Source organism: Camelus dromedarius, chromosome 36 (assembly GCF_036321535.1).
Source record: "Camelus dromedarius isolate mCamDro1 chromosome 36, mCamDro1.pat, whole genome shotgun sequence".
In the NCBI taxonomy this organism is placed as follows: Eukaryota; Metazoa; Chordata; class Mammalia; order Artiodactyla; family Camelidae; genus Camelus; species Camelus dromedarius.
The window spans coordinates 7,248,085-7,264,378 of record NC_087471.1 but is presented as its reverse complement, the minus strand read 5'-3'; the positions used below and the strand labels follow the sequence as shown (position 1 = coordinate 7,264,378).

At 46.6% G+C, this 16,294-nt stretch overlaps 1 protein-coding gene across 1 annotated transcript in view; it reads right to left on the bottom strand.

Moving 5' to 3' along the window:
- The window catches only part of DOCK5 (dedicator of cytokinesis 5), a 176,548-nt gene that overhangs the window by 89,748 nt on the left and 70,506 nt on the right, over window positions 1–16,294 (bottom strand). The window contains exons 6-10 of the mRNA XM_031442198.2: window positions 6,954–7,102; window positions 4,316–4,451; window positions 3,098–3,255; window positions 2,809–2,890; window positions 295–424 (exon numbers count right to left, since the gene is read on the bottom strand). Of these exons, the coding sequence (XP_031298058.2) occupies window positions 295–424; window positions 2,809–2,890; window positions 3,098–3,255; window positions 4,316–4,451; window positions 6,954–7,102 (655 nt within the window). The remainder of the gene's footprint in view (window positions 1–294; window positions 425–2,808; window positions 2,891–3,097; window positions 3,256–4,315; window positions 4,452–6,953; window positions 7,103–16,294) is intronic.

The following is a 16,294-nucleotide window of genomic DNA, read 5'->3' as shown; positions in this document are numbered from 1 at the left end:
TTCAAGGCTGAATGACAGCCCGTTATGCGGACATACCATTTCATTATCCACTCATCCATCAACAGACAGCTGGGTTGCTTCGACCTTGTGGCTACTGTGAACAATGCTGCTGTGAACATGGGTGTACAAATATCTCTGAGACCCTGCTCTTAATCCTTTTGGGGGTACAGAAGGGGAATTACTGGATCGCAAGTTCTACGTTTAATTTTTTGAGGACCCACCGCACTGTTTTGAGGACCCACCGCACGGCTGCACCGTATTACATTCTACATCCATCTCGCGGTCTTTCCATACCTGCAACCCCAAAGGGTCTTCGGAGCCCACAGGTGTGCTTTTTGCCTTCCTTGAGCTCCATGTGGCCGACCCGGACGATCTGGCACACGAGGCTGATGCGAGGCCGGATGAGGTCTGTGCTGCTGAGGTCCTAACGGGGCAGAGAGCACAGGGAGGCGGTCACACTGCGTCACTCTGCCACCTGCACTTTTTACTTCTTTTTTCTCTTCACTCTATAACACAATACCCTTCAGAGCACACTTCCTCCTGCTGAAATATCAGGACAACTCCTCTCTTCCTTGACCCACCCAAGATTATCAAGGCATCAGAGGAAAATGGCTGGATTCAAAAAAGGAATTAAAAAAAAAAATTCCTCGGCTCTTACTTCAAATTTATAAATCAGATCGTGTTCAATCTCAAGTCTCTAGTTTACGCAGGGTACTTAAAAATCGGGTTGTTGCTACTTTCCACCCTGCCAAGGCATATCTGAGCATCAAACGCCTTTCAATGTCAAACGAAATTAAAACTTGCAAGACACTGATGTTTACTTGGTATCCACACGTGCTGGTGATGTTTCATTTCATCTTCCAAATAATCCTGCGGGGCAACTATAACCCGGAAATTCACATGCACTGCTTTCTGTAATTATTTACCTATTTTATGAGAGGTATCCACTGAGAGCATCTGGGTGTGTGTTGATTCATGAGAACCTTGTTGATGAATGTCTGTCTTTTTGTGGCTTGTGTTCTATGCTTGTTTATAGCCTTAAAAACGGGTGAGTAAACCCACAAATGAGCTCACGTGTCTCACTCGCATGAACAGCAGAAATGATGGAATTGCACCTCAAATTCTTTCCATGAAACAGCTGTCCAAGGGCCTCTTTACTGAACCAAGACTTAAACTTTTTAAGTTAATCACTCCAAATTCATCCTCTGTAATCTAGTTAACTCAGGCCTCCAAGACAGGAATATATACCAATGGTAACATCGGCCTTGAACTTCTACTCTAGGTTTTGTGAGGCTACCATTAACAAAAAAAAAGGACTCCAGGTGACAGGTTACATGAACTGTGGCACACTGATAATATTCAGTAACAGATAATCATTTAAAACGAAGTTTTTGTAGAACATTTAATGACCAAGGAATTAGCCACCTTTTATTTCATTGAAAAAGTTGGACATGGAATTTGCATACAGGAAGGGCCTAACTGACAGGGGGAGTCGGGTAGGGGGATGGATTGCAGCTCTTCTAAAACGGTGTTGGTTAGAAGATGGACCACAGAGTCAGTAACACGTTTTTAAATGTGTTTTTGTCAGTGTAGACATTGACCGATAAATGCCTTCTGAGCTTAGGGGAAAAAACCTCTGCAGATCTTAGACGTGAGGAGATACTCTGCGTGTTGCGGAGAGGTTTTGGAAAGAGGTCTAGGTCTTCCTTGTCAATGTTTACTAGGTGGTGAAGATGTGGGTGGGTCAGCGCAGGGACAGTAATCAGACCATGCTTATCCAGGGGTGGGAGGTGTAGAGAAGAAATGAAGAATAATAAGGAGAAATGAATGAATGAGCCAGTGCTGGGGCCACTGCTCCTTCCTATCAATTCCTTTGCTGCTTTACCGTAGACCCTGCTTTCCTTGCTGTGAGGGCGGGAGGAGAATAAGGAGATACAATATGGGCGTGGCTTAAGGGAAAAGGGAGAAAAGGAAGCCGGTATCTCCTTCAGGCCTGATGGGAACTGGGACACCTGCCCATCAAAGCTGCTCAGAGCAGGTGACAGCAGCTCCAGGGCATGTCAAGCACTGATGTCATTAAAAAAAAGTGAGAGAGCCCCCAAAACGTTCCGAGCCCACAAGAAAGAGTCACCAGTCTCCAATCTATAGCCCAACAGTCTTCCTTGCCCTTGACCCACATACAGCAGCACCCCTCCAGCCTTGGGGATGTGGAGGAAGAGAGGACAAAGCCCATTAGAACATAAAGCAACAGGGAAGTCTAGCCCAGTCTTTGCTGGGACTGTCCGCTCGCCCTGGAATGCTCCCCGCCTTGTCTGCACCGCTCACCCCTTTGCCAACTGGAAGTTCTTGCACAAAGGCCCCTCCTCCCCGAGGTCCGCCCTGACGCACCTATTTCAGACGGCAGCCCTTCCCCAGCCCGGAAACTCCCTCCCAGGCCCCCCAGGGCACTCGTAACTTCTCCCATTGCACAGAATGTGCTCGTTTGTTTGATTATTGTTTACTCCTGTCTCCCCCATTAGGATGAAAAGCTCTTTGAGAAGTGGGACTTCTTTTTTTTTTTTTTTTTAGAGGGACATTTTTTTTTCTGATGTATCTCAAGCCCCTAGATCAGAGCCTGGCATCTAACAGGTGCCACTAAATCTTTGTTGCATAAATGAGCGAGTTACTCCTGCTGGAGGGATGATGATGAATATTGTTTTCATGTTTTCTTTCTTTTTTTTTTTTTTTTTTAAGTTTTCCATATGGTTTACCACATGCGCCCACCAACACCATAAACAAAGGGAAGTGTTAAACGCAGCAAGGACTCACAGTGAAGACGGCTTGAAGGTTATTGAGTTTCTCTATTTCCTTGGGCATCCCGTTGCTGCCCCAGCGAATCAGGTAGTTCTCACTGGTGAAGAGGACAAAAAAACTCTCAGTGAGGGCCTAACGGGGGTGGAAACTACTCTCAGTGCAGACTTAATGGGGTCAAAAGGCGACCCCGAAAAGCTCAGTGAAATTCACCAGGCAGAACTGAGACCACGCCAAGGACCACCCTCGGGTCTCCTGGCTGTGGCCCGACCTCCTCCATGAGGGACACCCAGAGGGTCCCCACTACCTGATGAACGTGGACTGGTCCGGGTCATAGAGGGCCATGAACAACTCTGCGTCTTCCCCGATGTTGCAGACAAAGTTCTTGAAGTTCACATAGAGGCCGTAGGTGTGGACAGCACTGAAGATGGACTGACCCCGCAAGTCCAGATTCTGCAGAATTGACTGAACACAGCAAACGAGAGAGAAAAGCATCTTGGTTTCAGCAAACGGGAACAAACTGGCAAAGACACTGGCCTGCACATGGAGGACAAACGTTATCACCACCCACGAGGAGAAGCGCTTACTGAAAACAAAACGCATGTAAGCAGACGGGGGACCGAGCGAGCCCCAGCAACTCAACACGTGCTGTTTACAGAGCAAGCATCTGGACGTTATGATAATTCACGGTTTTAGCGTCTTCAAGAAGTTCTCATGTCTCACAATGGCTTCGGGATAAGCCTCAAAAGCGTAAAAGTTATGGCCCATTATCCTCTGTTCGGGCACAATTCTCAGTGCAAATAAGAGATTCCACTGGAAAGGTCCACCCTCAGGCATGGTTAGCCGTTGGAGTCAAAGACACAATTAAATATTATTACAACTGCGCTAAAGAAATAAAACCTATCAACTAAAGAAAATAACAGAAACCTTTACTCATCGGAACAGAAGGACTGGAAAAAGATAAACCAAATCATCAGTTGGGTTGGGCAGCCACATCGGTGATTTTTTTTTTCTTTTTCTGTACCTTTCTAAGTTTTATTTACTGGCCAATTGATACTTTCAAAATCTTCCAAACACTTCATTTTATAAATATTATTTTGGGAATCGTAATCTATGTACTAAATATAGACATTTACACAGTACAAAGTCTTTCCTCCCACCCAGCTCTCTTCCCAGAGGCATCCATTCGTTGTCAATTTCTTGTTCATCACTCCAGAGTGATCTGCATGTAGGCAAGCACACGTACGTCTATTCGTTTTAAGAAACACAAATAACACTATTTTATACACACCATTCTGTATCTTGCTCTTTTCCCCTTAACTTTGCAACCTTTGCCATCTTTCCAGGTCAGAACATACAAAGCTGCCTCACTCTTTCTGTCATATTTTGCTTCTAAAACCAAGAGAGGGATGTTTTTCTAAACAACATTTCCATCTCTGTTGTCAACGACTCCCTTTCCCTCATTAAAAACAAATGCAAAAATGGAACCTCCACGGCCAGAGCCTGCACGTGCGAGGAAACGTACCTTCTCTTCCTGGATCTTCTCCTCAATCCTTCTCGAGGCCACTTCATGGGCCTTGAAGAGGGCGACGGTGCTGGTCTCATCTGGGTCCAAGATGTTCCCGTTGTCGTCCCGCACGACCAGATCCAAGCCCAGCATCCTAGAAGGAGAGGAGTGGTCAGCTGGGTCTCCTCACCAGGAAAGCAGACCCTTTCCTGAAGAGTCTGCAGAGAAGAACCCAGAGGATTCAGGTGAAAGGTTGGGTGCTGGACAAGCCAAGATGAGAAGAGCCCCCTGACTTTTCTCCTTTCAATTTCTGCCTCCTTTCTACACAACAATGATGCTAAAAAACTTAAGATAATGTTACCCACACTCATATAATGATGTGCAAAGTAATTTGGTCCACAGAACCTCAACAGAAAAGGCAAAACTGGCACTACCTCCAACCAAAATCCTCTGACCGACGCTTCTTCCCCCCAAGCATGTGTAGTTTGGCACGGGAACTATGAACGACGAATGCGCAGATACTGGTGAGGGGGTTTGCCTTGATTTTCTTAAAAGCACAGCCCTTAATTCAAGACCATCTTAAAGGAGATCCAAGAAGTAAGTCCTGGTTGCTGGTATCACAAAACCCATCTCAGAGCCTGGGCTCTGGTGTCAGCTGGACCAAGAGTCACATCTTGGCTTGAATACTTGCTAGCAAGGTGACTTCGGATAATCTACTTCATTTTGCCAGGCCCCGGTTTCCTTAGCTGTAAATATTCCCTACCCCTCAGGGCTGCTGCGTGACTTGAATGAGAGGATGCATATAAAGCACATAATCCAATATCCAGCATAGACTGTACTCTCAATGAATGTTAGTTCTCATGGCAGAAACTGGCACGAGGAAACCCCTGGCTGCATGAAGCGCTGAGCGCTGAACCACCGAGGCTTTTACGCCCGATGTGTGCACAGAAGTAGAAAGAGTTTTGCTTAGTTCTGAGAAGTCCGGACCGTGGTGGAAACAGGACACTGCAATCTGAATGCCCAGTGTGCATTCCAGGCACTAGCAGTTTGGGAGTGGGGCTGTCCAAATGGCCAGAAAGCGCAGGGGTAACAGTGACCTGGGCCAAGTCTTTGGGAAGAAAGCACAAGTGCCTGATTTCCCTCCTGTCTGTTTACGGCATCTCCATCAATTGATTCACTCCGGTAAGTCTCCTGCTACGGCAGCCAGACCCACATGCCACCCACACTGATGAGCGAAGAGACGGGCCTCGCTGGCCGCTCAGGCCGCATCTCTGATGTCCCGATGCAGCAGCTTCATTTCTTGAGCGGCTTCCAAGGGCTGAAATGGGAAGGCAAGCGCGTTCTGCTGTTTATGGGATGTGACCATCCTGTGCCAGAGACCGGGGGCCTCCAAGCCAATGCCTTACTGTGCCAAGACCCAAAACTCCAGAGGCTGCCTATGTGCAAGGAGGGAGCAGCCTTACCCCAACTCAGCTGTTTTTTTAAGCATCTCCCCAGCACGACATGACTGGCAGTGCAACTCCTGTGGTTGGAGTCCTGAATGTCCAAGCAAGGAGGGAGAGAGAGATTAATTCCTAACCCTAGGAAGGGAGCATTAGACGCGGACTTGAAAGTCTTGGGTTCAAATTAAACTTCCCCACTTAGCAATGTATGCGACATGGAAACAACTCACTTAACCTCACTTGGTCTGTTTCTTTAACCATAAATGGGAGTAACAGCTACCTCACAGAGTTATAATCAAGGGCTATATGCGAAGTGTATGCGGAAGATTTCAAAAACAAGGGTTGAATGCTGATGTACACTCTTTACTCCAGCTCTTCCTGAATACAGCTGTCAGAGTCCATAACACTTAAAGGAGGAGGTAATGAGCGGTATTTAACAGGTCTTTGAAGTACATCCCAGGGTCCTGAAGTTGCAGAAACAGGGCAAAGAGGGAGGAAAAAAAAAAAATCACACATGCACATGTTGAAGAAATTTAGAAAATGAAACTTAAGGTCAAACAAATCATCCACAAAAACTGAGAAACCAACCCGGGATTTTAAAAAGAGCTGATCGAGAGGGATGAATCCCAGGTCACCATCAATGCTGATGAACTGACTGAATTTCTTATTTTCCAAAAAGCGGAATAATATACTTGCCTGAGCCAGTGGGAAGATTAATGAAGTGGTTAACTCTTTAGAGGTTACTGGAGACTTAACAGGCTAAAAGCATGTTTACTACTCCAGGTAAATCTGGTTTTTACACAGTGGAAACAGTGGTCCCAGTTAGGGGAAGACAGAGAGAGAGTGAGTCTGATTCTGATGTAAAATCCATTGTTAGAAGAATAGAGACAGTCCCAGGTCCCCGAAAATGTCAGCTTCAAGTGCTCAGACACTTTGAGTCTGTTTGGCAGTGCGTTTGCTTCCATCCCAGCCCCAGTTTCGCTACTCATCAGTCAGGTCCTCGAGACCAGAGATCCAGCACAGGGTCTGGTCCATGGCCGCTGCTGCCAAATTTTCTTCAACAAAATTCAGTGTTTTCCAAGGCAGAAAGAGAGCAGTCAGCACTATTCTTTGGCGAGTCTAAGATCAAGAGCTCGTGGGGAGCTGTGTCCTTAGTTAGCATGACTGTGCTCAGCTCCTTCTAAGTTCCTGGGATAAAGTTATCCCTGGCTTACCTGTTCCCGTGATCGATTTTGGCTGTGACCTTCTTCTTGAGCTCGGCCAGTTCGTCCTTGGGGAGTGTTCCAGACAGGATCTGCGACCGCCACTCGATCAGGTTGTACGTCATTTGCTGCAGCTGGCGGAAGAGTGTGACCTTGTTGTTCTAAGATGGGAAAGTGAGGCAGAAGAAAGGACCAAAAAAAAAAAAAAAAAAAAGCTGTGATGAAAGATGGGAACATCTTTTGACTTGATTCTTTATAAAGTGCTATTTAACCAATTATTTTTGCCATACAATGTGCTGTGCACTCTGAGTGGACCTTTTTATAACACTGAGACAGGAGGGAAGAGGGTAGGGAACAGCCATCTAAAGAAAGACACAGCAGTTAGGACCAAGACGGTGGAAGGTTCAACTCCCAGCTGACCATGAGCTCGGATACACACTCATTGAAAAACAACAGCTGCTAAATGGCCCTCCCACAGGTGCCATGACAGTTTCGAGGCTGATCGTAAAAGGTCAAAAAGTGGGTGATGGCCCAATTCCTGGGCATCCCAGCCCCTTCCACAAAGTAGTTGGAATAATCCTCCCACTTGTCAGCATATGAAGTTACTGAGCCCATAAAAACTAACAATCGCTCACCTTGTGGCCTTTCTCTTGCCTTTCGAGATGGCCTGCACTCAGCCTATGGAGCGTGCATCTCTCTGAATACACCTACTTTGACCCAAACATGGCTGGCTTTTGAATTCTTTCCTGCGCGAAGCCAAGGACCCTCACTTGAAGGGGCGCGTCCCAGGGACTTGCCTGGGACCTGGAACGTGGCCATCCCCTCGTGCCCCATTTTTCTCCTGTATCAATAGTAGGGATGGCTTTGCCCTGATCCATTCCCACTTCCTCATCTGTTGCGTCTTTTGAAGTAGACAAGCACTGGGAGGATAGATGGCTGGTCCTAACTCATCAGTGTACCAAGTCACCTATGCATTCTAAAATTCTGCCCAGGTCCCTTCTTTGCTTAAAACCCTCCAGTGATTTCCCCTGTCTTCCAGATACAGTAGATCACACTGTAAGTCCCCTCCTATCCTGTCTCGCACCTGCACTCCCACTGCTCTGTGCACCATCACCACCTCCAAAGTCTACACCCCTTCCACACAAAGCTCTGTCCATTTCTCCCAAGCGCTCGAGACCTTCTCAACGTGTGACTCCTCCTCCCCCACACCGTCCCCCTCTCACTCACACACCACACCCTCCTCCAACTGCTAATTCTGATTCTACAGTCAACACTTAGAGGTCTCTTCCTTGAAACCGTAACTCTGGGTTGGCTGTCTCTCCCACAGCTGCTGGAATTTACTCCCATCACAGCACGCCGAACCCGGACCACCTCAGCTTGCTTTAAGTCTCCCATTAGATGGCAAGAACCCACAGGACAAGGAGGTTGTTCTGTTTTGTATTCATAGGCGCTGATACAGAGTAGGCACTCTGTGAAATGTACTGCGTCCACGAGATATGGATGGAGAAAGAACTGTAATTTCAGAGATAAGGGATAATCAAAAATAGAGCATGCAATATTATTTTAAAATCCGCATAAAACTGTTAAACCATCTCGAAAAGTGTCAGATCTAGAATAATTAAACCATTATTCAGGGCTTCAGGAAGGACTTCCCGTAACTGAACTAAATTACACTTATGACCCACTGAATTATTTGAGCCTCAGTCATTTTAAAAGTCTAATACTTGATGTGCATGCCATGATGATCTCGGTTCTGTCTAAAAGACTGACTGATTCATTCTGTTAAACAAAACAAAACAAAACAAACAAAAACAGTCAATAAGCATCTGCTATGTGCTGGAAATAAAGTTCCTGCCCATTCTAGAAGGGGCAAGGCAGCCATAAGTAAACTTTTATACATATGTAGGTAAATATATGAAAATATACAAAATAAACGTATATACATTATGTGTAAACAATATACCTCATCAATATCATATATAATATTCACATAATGATATATAATACATATACATGTACAGACACACAAGATAGTTTCAGATTATAAAAAATACAAGGAAATAGGTCAGTGGGATAAGCGGCGAGGAGGTCGCTTTAGACAGAAAGGTCCGGGGAAAGTTTTGTGTATCCCTTTTGATATACAAATACACACTATCTCCCCCTATATACTATGAAACACTTCTTTTTTATTTATTGGCAAAAAGTCAAGATATATTTATATAGCCATAAACTTCTAAAATGATATGAAGTATTAGGATCTGCTATAAAAACAATGAAAAAAAAAAAAGGCCACACAAAGAGGCTGCCGATGGCTGTAAGGCATGTTCTTTAGTGATGTTATTCCACAGGAATCAGGGCTCAAAATTTCTAAGATAATCCTGAACAAAATAGTCATGGAGGGAAACACGCTCAGCTCAGGAGCAGGGACAGCGGAGGCTGCAGTGGCACAAGCAGATGTGCTAAGAGCCCCACGAGAAGTTCAAGGTTCAGTGAAAACACAAAGAGACAAAGAACTCATTTGTGTTTTTTGCCTCACCCTCTCTTAACACCACTGATCTGAAAAATACAGAACACGAAAAGCAGATGAGAACTGCAAAGCCACCTACATTTAATGCCTTTAGCATTTTCTGAGTTGCCTCCTTCTCATCAGCCAATCTTTAGAGAAAGCAGAAAAATAACTTAAAAAACAATCCCATTTCAGAAAAGCAAAGGTTAAAAAAAAAAAACACCCTGCTTTTTCTTCATTCAATTCTGTATAAAATGTTTCCAACTCCTTGTCTTTCAAACTGAGAGATTAAGCCCATAAAATTTTGCCTTTCAAAGCTGCTAAGCAGAAAGGGATCTTTTTTTCCTTTCTTGCAAGCCATTTGTCTGTTCCTAGTTGATTTTTCCCCCCAATGTTTTCTCATTTTAATTAAGATATTGGGTCACATAATACGCAAAGAAAACGCTCCAAAACTCAGGGGACCCTCCCTGAGAGACAGCGCTTTGTCTGGGGTGCGCATTCAGAAGTTCTTGGTCTCAATTATATTAGACACCACCCAAGGCAATTTAATTACTGCCTGTCCATATCAGCCTGGGTTGCCAGAAGTTCCCCCAAAGAAGGACTGAAGATGGCCATTCTTCCCTGGCTCACTGTGCCAAATTAATTCTGAACAGACAGGCTGCAACACGCCAAGGGAAGCAATTTCCCCACTGACTTTACGGAAATGGCTGTTGCCGCCACATTTCTGAGGCTGCTCTAAGCAGATGTTCTGTGTGGCACTGGCCCCTGACACTTTGTTCCTGGGGAAGCGAATGAGGACAGGTGAGGAGAAAAGAAAGCCTTCCCGTAACGCCAGGAGCCAAGCCATCTTCTCCCCCGTTACGCCCCAGCCTGCCCAGGGCAAGGTGCCTTCCCTGCCATCTCCAGCCCTCGGTAATCCCAGTCTTTTTACACCAGCAGCCACTGTCACATCATTTAGAAGGGCAGAGAATGTATGTAATAATTTCTTTGGTCCTTTCTGCAGAAGTCAGCCCAAGCCTGGGACACAGGGGCAACCAAAAAACAGAATTTGACAGCAGCAACTTAAAATAACACTCTGGTTTCAATTTGAGGAACAGCTACAGAAAACAGAAATCTAAATATTCTTCTAACCAGGCAGTAAAGGTCTTCCTGCATCTGCTTAGAATTTCTCCTGCTTTTCTACTTGGAGATCTTAGAGGTCTCATTTTTTTATATTTCTACTGTGGGTGTCTATCTTTTTTTTTTTTTTTAAAGAATGTATAGAGATAAAAAACAAAGTGGCAAGAGAAAAAAACAGCTTTGCCTTCAATACCTTCAATTACTCAATCCACTGAGTAACTTACACGTTCTGGGGGCCACTGTGACCACGGCATCACCCTACCGAGTGTCAGAAAACCTGGATTCTAGTCTTTACTTTCCTTCCCAACGAAAGCAGACCACAGTCAAAAGCCTCTTCTCTGGTCCTCCACCTCATTTCTCTCTCTGCTAGAGAACCAGTACTTCCTCTGTTCACCAGCCTTTCCTCTTCCATGTAAAAGTTCTCTGCTGAAAGTATGGGGACTTGGCTTCTATCGCTAATTCTATCACAACGTGCTAAGGGACTTTGAGCAAATTACTCTCTCTGGGAGACGCATCTGCAGAATAAGGGGGCCAGCACTAGGCTCCATCCAAAGGATAAGCGACGTCGAGTCTACGGTTGAAACATAAAACTCAATTACTCCTCCAAGCAACTTCCTGATTAGCTGTATCTGACTCCAACCATCTCACCCCTGATGGACTCACACAGTGGGGTGGCTCTGTATCAAATTTCCCCCAATTATAGCTTTCTTCACAATTCATCTCATGTCTCTTCCATGTATCTCTCTAACTCCTGGGATCCCGAATGGTTTCTTGGTCCTTGCGTCCTTGCTGCACTGACCCTCTGAGCTCTGGGAGGACACATGGGCCCTGCCAGTCTTCCTCTCCACCTAGTGCCTTTTCTCTCTGCCAGAAAAAGATTTGCCTGATGAGCAAAAGCTTGATTTTAAAGGGAAAAATCTCAGTAAAAGACAGCTTTTACCTCTGGAAGTAATGCAAGAAATCCTGCAAGCCAGGCACCAAAAATCAGAGAAAAACAAAACTGGAAAAACACCCAAAGCACCCCGTCTGCCCCGTTCCAGGCATCTCCACGTCTCCTCCGGCCTCCCATGAGAAGCAGGCACCCAGGGAGGGCTTGCAACTCACGGCTGCAATGCCCTGACACCAGGATGAAGCTCTCTGTGGGAATTTCTGTCCTTGGTAATAAGCGATCAGATGCCGGTTTTAAGCATGAGGCCAGCTTCATTACACTTCAGAGCATGTGCCCCAGCAGCCAGGAAAAACTACCAGTTTAAAAAGATTAGACTTGAATTGCTTTAATCTGCCTGGATATGCCAAGATAGGAAGAAAGAGCGATTCATTGTGTCTGGCAAGTTCCCCCACCCCCACCTCAGTTATGGGTCCTTTTTCTGCCCTAGATTTTTATGGAACTATAGACCCACACAAGGTTTTGCTCTGCTGGCAAATTTTAAATGAGAGGGTATCAGTGCTCTCGATGAGCTGCATTTTGGCAATTAAGTTCACTAGATTCAACAAGGTGTACCAACCACCTTCCACCCCCAGGCTCTTCTGCGATCTCTTTTCCGTAAGAAGGCAAGGTTCAGTCTCCCAAACTTATATCAACAAAACAGCCTGGCTGACCAAACCTCACCACACCATTCCTCCCGTTGGGAGGCAGGGAAACAGCACTGAACTTAACCTCGGGGTGAGATGTTCGAGAGGACACTGTTGACGACTGAACATCTCAGAACTTCCAGGACAGCCCCTCTTCTGAAAATTCTTGTCCCAACGTCCCCACAAATATACCCGAACGTGTCACTTTCCAAGACCTGATTTTTAGTTCAGAAAAGAGGATAACTAGGACGTGGGGATAGAGATTTGTGCATATTCAGAAAGTATCACTGGGTTGTCACTGGAGAGGTAAACTTAGATACGATATCCATCCAAGCACATTTTTAAATCAACACACCGGCATCCGCCCTTGCTGAGAATCCTCGCGTGCAAGCAGAGAGATGTGCTGTTAGCAGAAAAAGCAGCCGGAGTTCAGCTCACTGGATCCACCTTCCCAGGCTGAGGAAAACCCTAAGATCCTGCGAGGCAGCAGCAAAGAGAGGATGGAATACGTATATACTCTCCACCTAGCGTAGCTCAGTAACTCTAGGGCTGGAAGGGAGCCCACCCGAGCCCCAGCTGGAGGACCAGTGTGCGACCCCTTCAACCACCTCAGGGCGAAAGTCCACATTCATCTAGTTCCTCCTCTGACGCTGTTCGTCATCAATCAGCTCTTCCGTGAAGCAGCGCCATAAGGGGACAGTCAGGAGCTGTCCCATTTTGACGATGACATGCAGGCACTGTCCTAGGAGCCTTACACAGATGACCTGTTGAATTCCACAGCAGATCTGCAAGGCGTGGGTAATGCCTGCCACCACCACAGCAGCTGAGGAAAGAAAAACCTCGGAGGTCAAAGGGCTTGCCGTAGGCTGCAGGATCAGTCGGCTGGCGGCACACCCTGAACCAAAATCCCTGCCTACAGAATCTGCGTTTTTCTGTTCCAGTTTGTTTGTCTGCAGTAACTATTACCGGGTTTGTAAGTTGTTTCTGACTATAACTACATGCCAAGGAAGGGAGCAGGTCAGAATTTAAGCATCACCCACCTGACTGACCCCCATATCCAATTTAGCCACCTCACCCGGCCACCACCTCCTCCTTCCCAGCGTCCCCTGCGTCTCCGGTCAAGCCCTCAAAACACACCCAGTCAATGGAGCTGCAGGAGGCAAAGCGCATCCGAAACTGCAGGGAATTTACACGCTGCCCTGGCGTGCTTCCCCTTGTGGTTCTGGAATGATCCACGCCTCCTGGACTTGAACCTAAGCTAAGGAGGCTCAGTCTCCAGGGGGTGGAACAGGCAGCCTGGTTACTGAGTAGTCAAGGCCACTCCACCTGCTATGACAACACATGACAAAGGAAGTGGCCTTGGATGGAAGGGTGGACACAGATGGAGCTGCAGAGTTTCCGCGTCGGGTCAGAGGGGCACTGAGCCACGGCCAAGCGGTCCAGGGCGGCTGCTGCTTGCAGCGAAGGCGGCGTCAGGTCTCCCGGGCTCACGTGCGCAGAGCCCGCGGGGGCCTGTCTGCACCGTGGCTTCACGGCCACCGCCACTGCTCGTACCCTCACGACTCTATGGAGTCAACGAGGCGGACTTCACAGCACTTCTACAGAGGGGCAAAATCCAGCAGACGTATGGACATTTCAAGCGCTTTGCCCGAGACCAGAGTCGGCTAGGGCGGGGTCAGGACGTGAGACCACGCTTCCTAAGTTCGAGTCCCCTGTCCGTCTCCTGAGCTTGTTTCTTCCCCAGAGCAGGAGGCCAACATCCGCTGGGAAAAACCATTAAATGAAAAGTCAATAAATAATATTAACGTAGAGGGGAGGGTATAGCTCAGTGGTAGAGCGTGGGCTCAGCATGTGCAAGGTCCTGGGTTTGGTCCTCAGTACCGCCATTAAAATAAATAAACAAACCTAATTACCTCCCCTTCCAAAAATTTTTTTAAAAATCTAATACAACAAAGAGAAAAAAAAGGAGCGTGTGGGAGTCTCCGTTTCTTCTTTCTACTCTGGACTGGGGGGGGGGGGGATCCCCTCTCCTCAGCACAGCCACCCCCCATCCCCTCTACGACACATTTATGGTAGTTTCACAAGGTTGCAGTCTGCTGCTAAAAAGAAATCAGAGCTCTACAAGTACCTTTCTTTTCCAGAATAATTACCGGCGTCTGCGGGGCTGGGCTTATCTGGTTAGTGGACCACATCTTCCCCTCACTCAGGACTTTAGATCAACCTCATAAATTTCTCATGAACTCAAGACTGGAGAGAAGAGAACTAACGAGGGTGGAGAGAAATGGGGAGGTTCCAAGAGGCCCTTCAAAGTCACCAAGCAGAAAGCCTGGCTTCATAATCTGTGGGAGAAAATGCATGGGAGATGTGAGTATTGATATGCACGAGTAAAATCTGTGTTTATCTTTACACAGACTGCAGGAACTCACACACGGAATCAGAAAACAAACACTGCTAAGTGAGTGTGTGTGTGCACATGCACGCGCGTGTGTGTGCACGCGCATGTGTGAGTCAAGGCGGGGGGTGGGGTGGGGACTGAAAGCTACAGATTTGGGCTTCTTTTACTTTCCCCCCAGTGAAGCCTTGTATGTAAGGCTTGCTACCTTGACAGACACATTTTTGAGAAAGCAGTTCAGAAATTCTGCCTGGAGGGAACTGTCAGCGCTTTGAGAAGGGGTAGGGAAGAACGGCGGAGAGCCACAATTTCCATTGTAAGTGGATGATTTCTTAATGGGTGAGCCTTCATTAAAAGCAGCAGCAGACTCTCAGCCCCATCGACTGACTCAGATCCCCACCACGAGGGTCTTTTAGTCAGCCGACAGCAGCTGTAAGACATTTCTAAATACTCGCAAATAACAAAATTATGTTATGAGATGTCAAAATTAAGATGGGAAATGTGCTGCCCTCCAAGAGGAGGGTGCATTTTGTTTTAAACTCAAAATCTAATCCTGCTGTTAAAGAGTGGAACCTCCACGTAGGAAATCCTCAACCAAAGCTTATCACCGTTCAACTACTGAGATTTGGGAACCCAAATGCATGAATCACATTTCTTCCTCCCTGGCTCACTCAGTTCTCACTTCCAGTCAACAGGGGACTTGGTACAATTGCCCGTGGACACATATTAGACACAGATAATGAACTAAGCACAGTTGTGTTTTAGCAAGAAAAAACGGTAGCTCCTTCACCCCCCCCCTCTTGTATATTACAACCATGAAAATCTCATTTCCCAGCACTTATTAGCTAATACATTTCACCACCTACCGATTTCCAGAAACAATGTGTTAAGGAGCTAACCCATCCATCAACCTTGTTACATCTATCACTAACCAATCAATTAACCGGAACCAGAGAGTGCTTTCAACAGAAGGACAGGATGATGGATGTAGGCCAAACGGCTTTAAACAGCATCTCTCTCCTCCTCCAGCCCGTGATTTAAGAACTTACAGGTTAGCTCTCTCCTCGATTAAACATAAAGAGATCAAAAGATCACTTGCATTACAAGACACAGCCCAGGGGACCAGATGATGGGTTCAGCAGTTAAGTGTTCCTGTAATCCAGAAGGAAACATTATGGGTTGGCAATGTATAGAAGACACATTGTGAAGAAGAAAGACTTCACTGGGGCTTTGAAGCATGGGCAGGCAGAGAAGAACAATGTGCTTTTCCATGGAAGGGGTTGGTGACATCTACTGCTCTGACCCATCCTGGGAAACCACACAGCCCTGGGAAACGAAGCATCTTACACTATGTCTTAGAAGTTATGCTAGAAAGAGTTTTGATTCCTGTTTCTAGTATGGAGGGTCTCGAGTGAGGTGCTCCCAGTTACTTATTACGATTGGCTTTTGACAGTTAAAATGCAGAATCAACACGGACTGAACAAAAACTTAGATGAGCAAAGCCACATAAGGAAAGAGACTGGCCCCCAGGCATCGAGTTAAAGTCCCTTACCTCACCAACCTCATTCACACGTCGGGCAAGGAAGTTACACCCAGCAGAAGTCCTGGGCAGTCCCCGAAGCCTGGAAGACGCTTACAGAAGGCAAGACCTAGAGGTGCTTATCTGCAAGGCCTCCAGGAAAGAAGGAACTTTAGAAACCAGTGACCGTGCACTCCAAAGTCGAGCAAGGAGCTTCCTGAAGTGGACAGGGGTGCAGGCTTGCT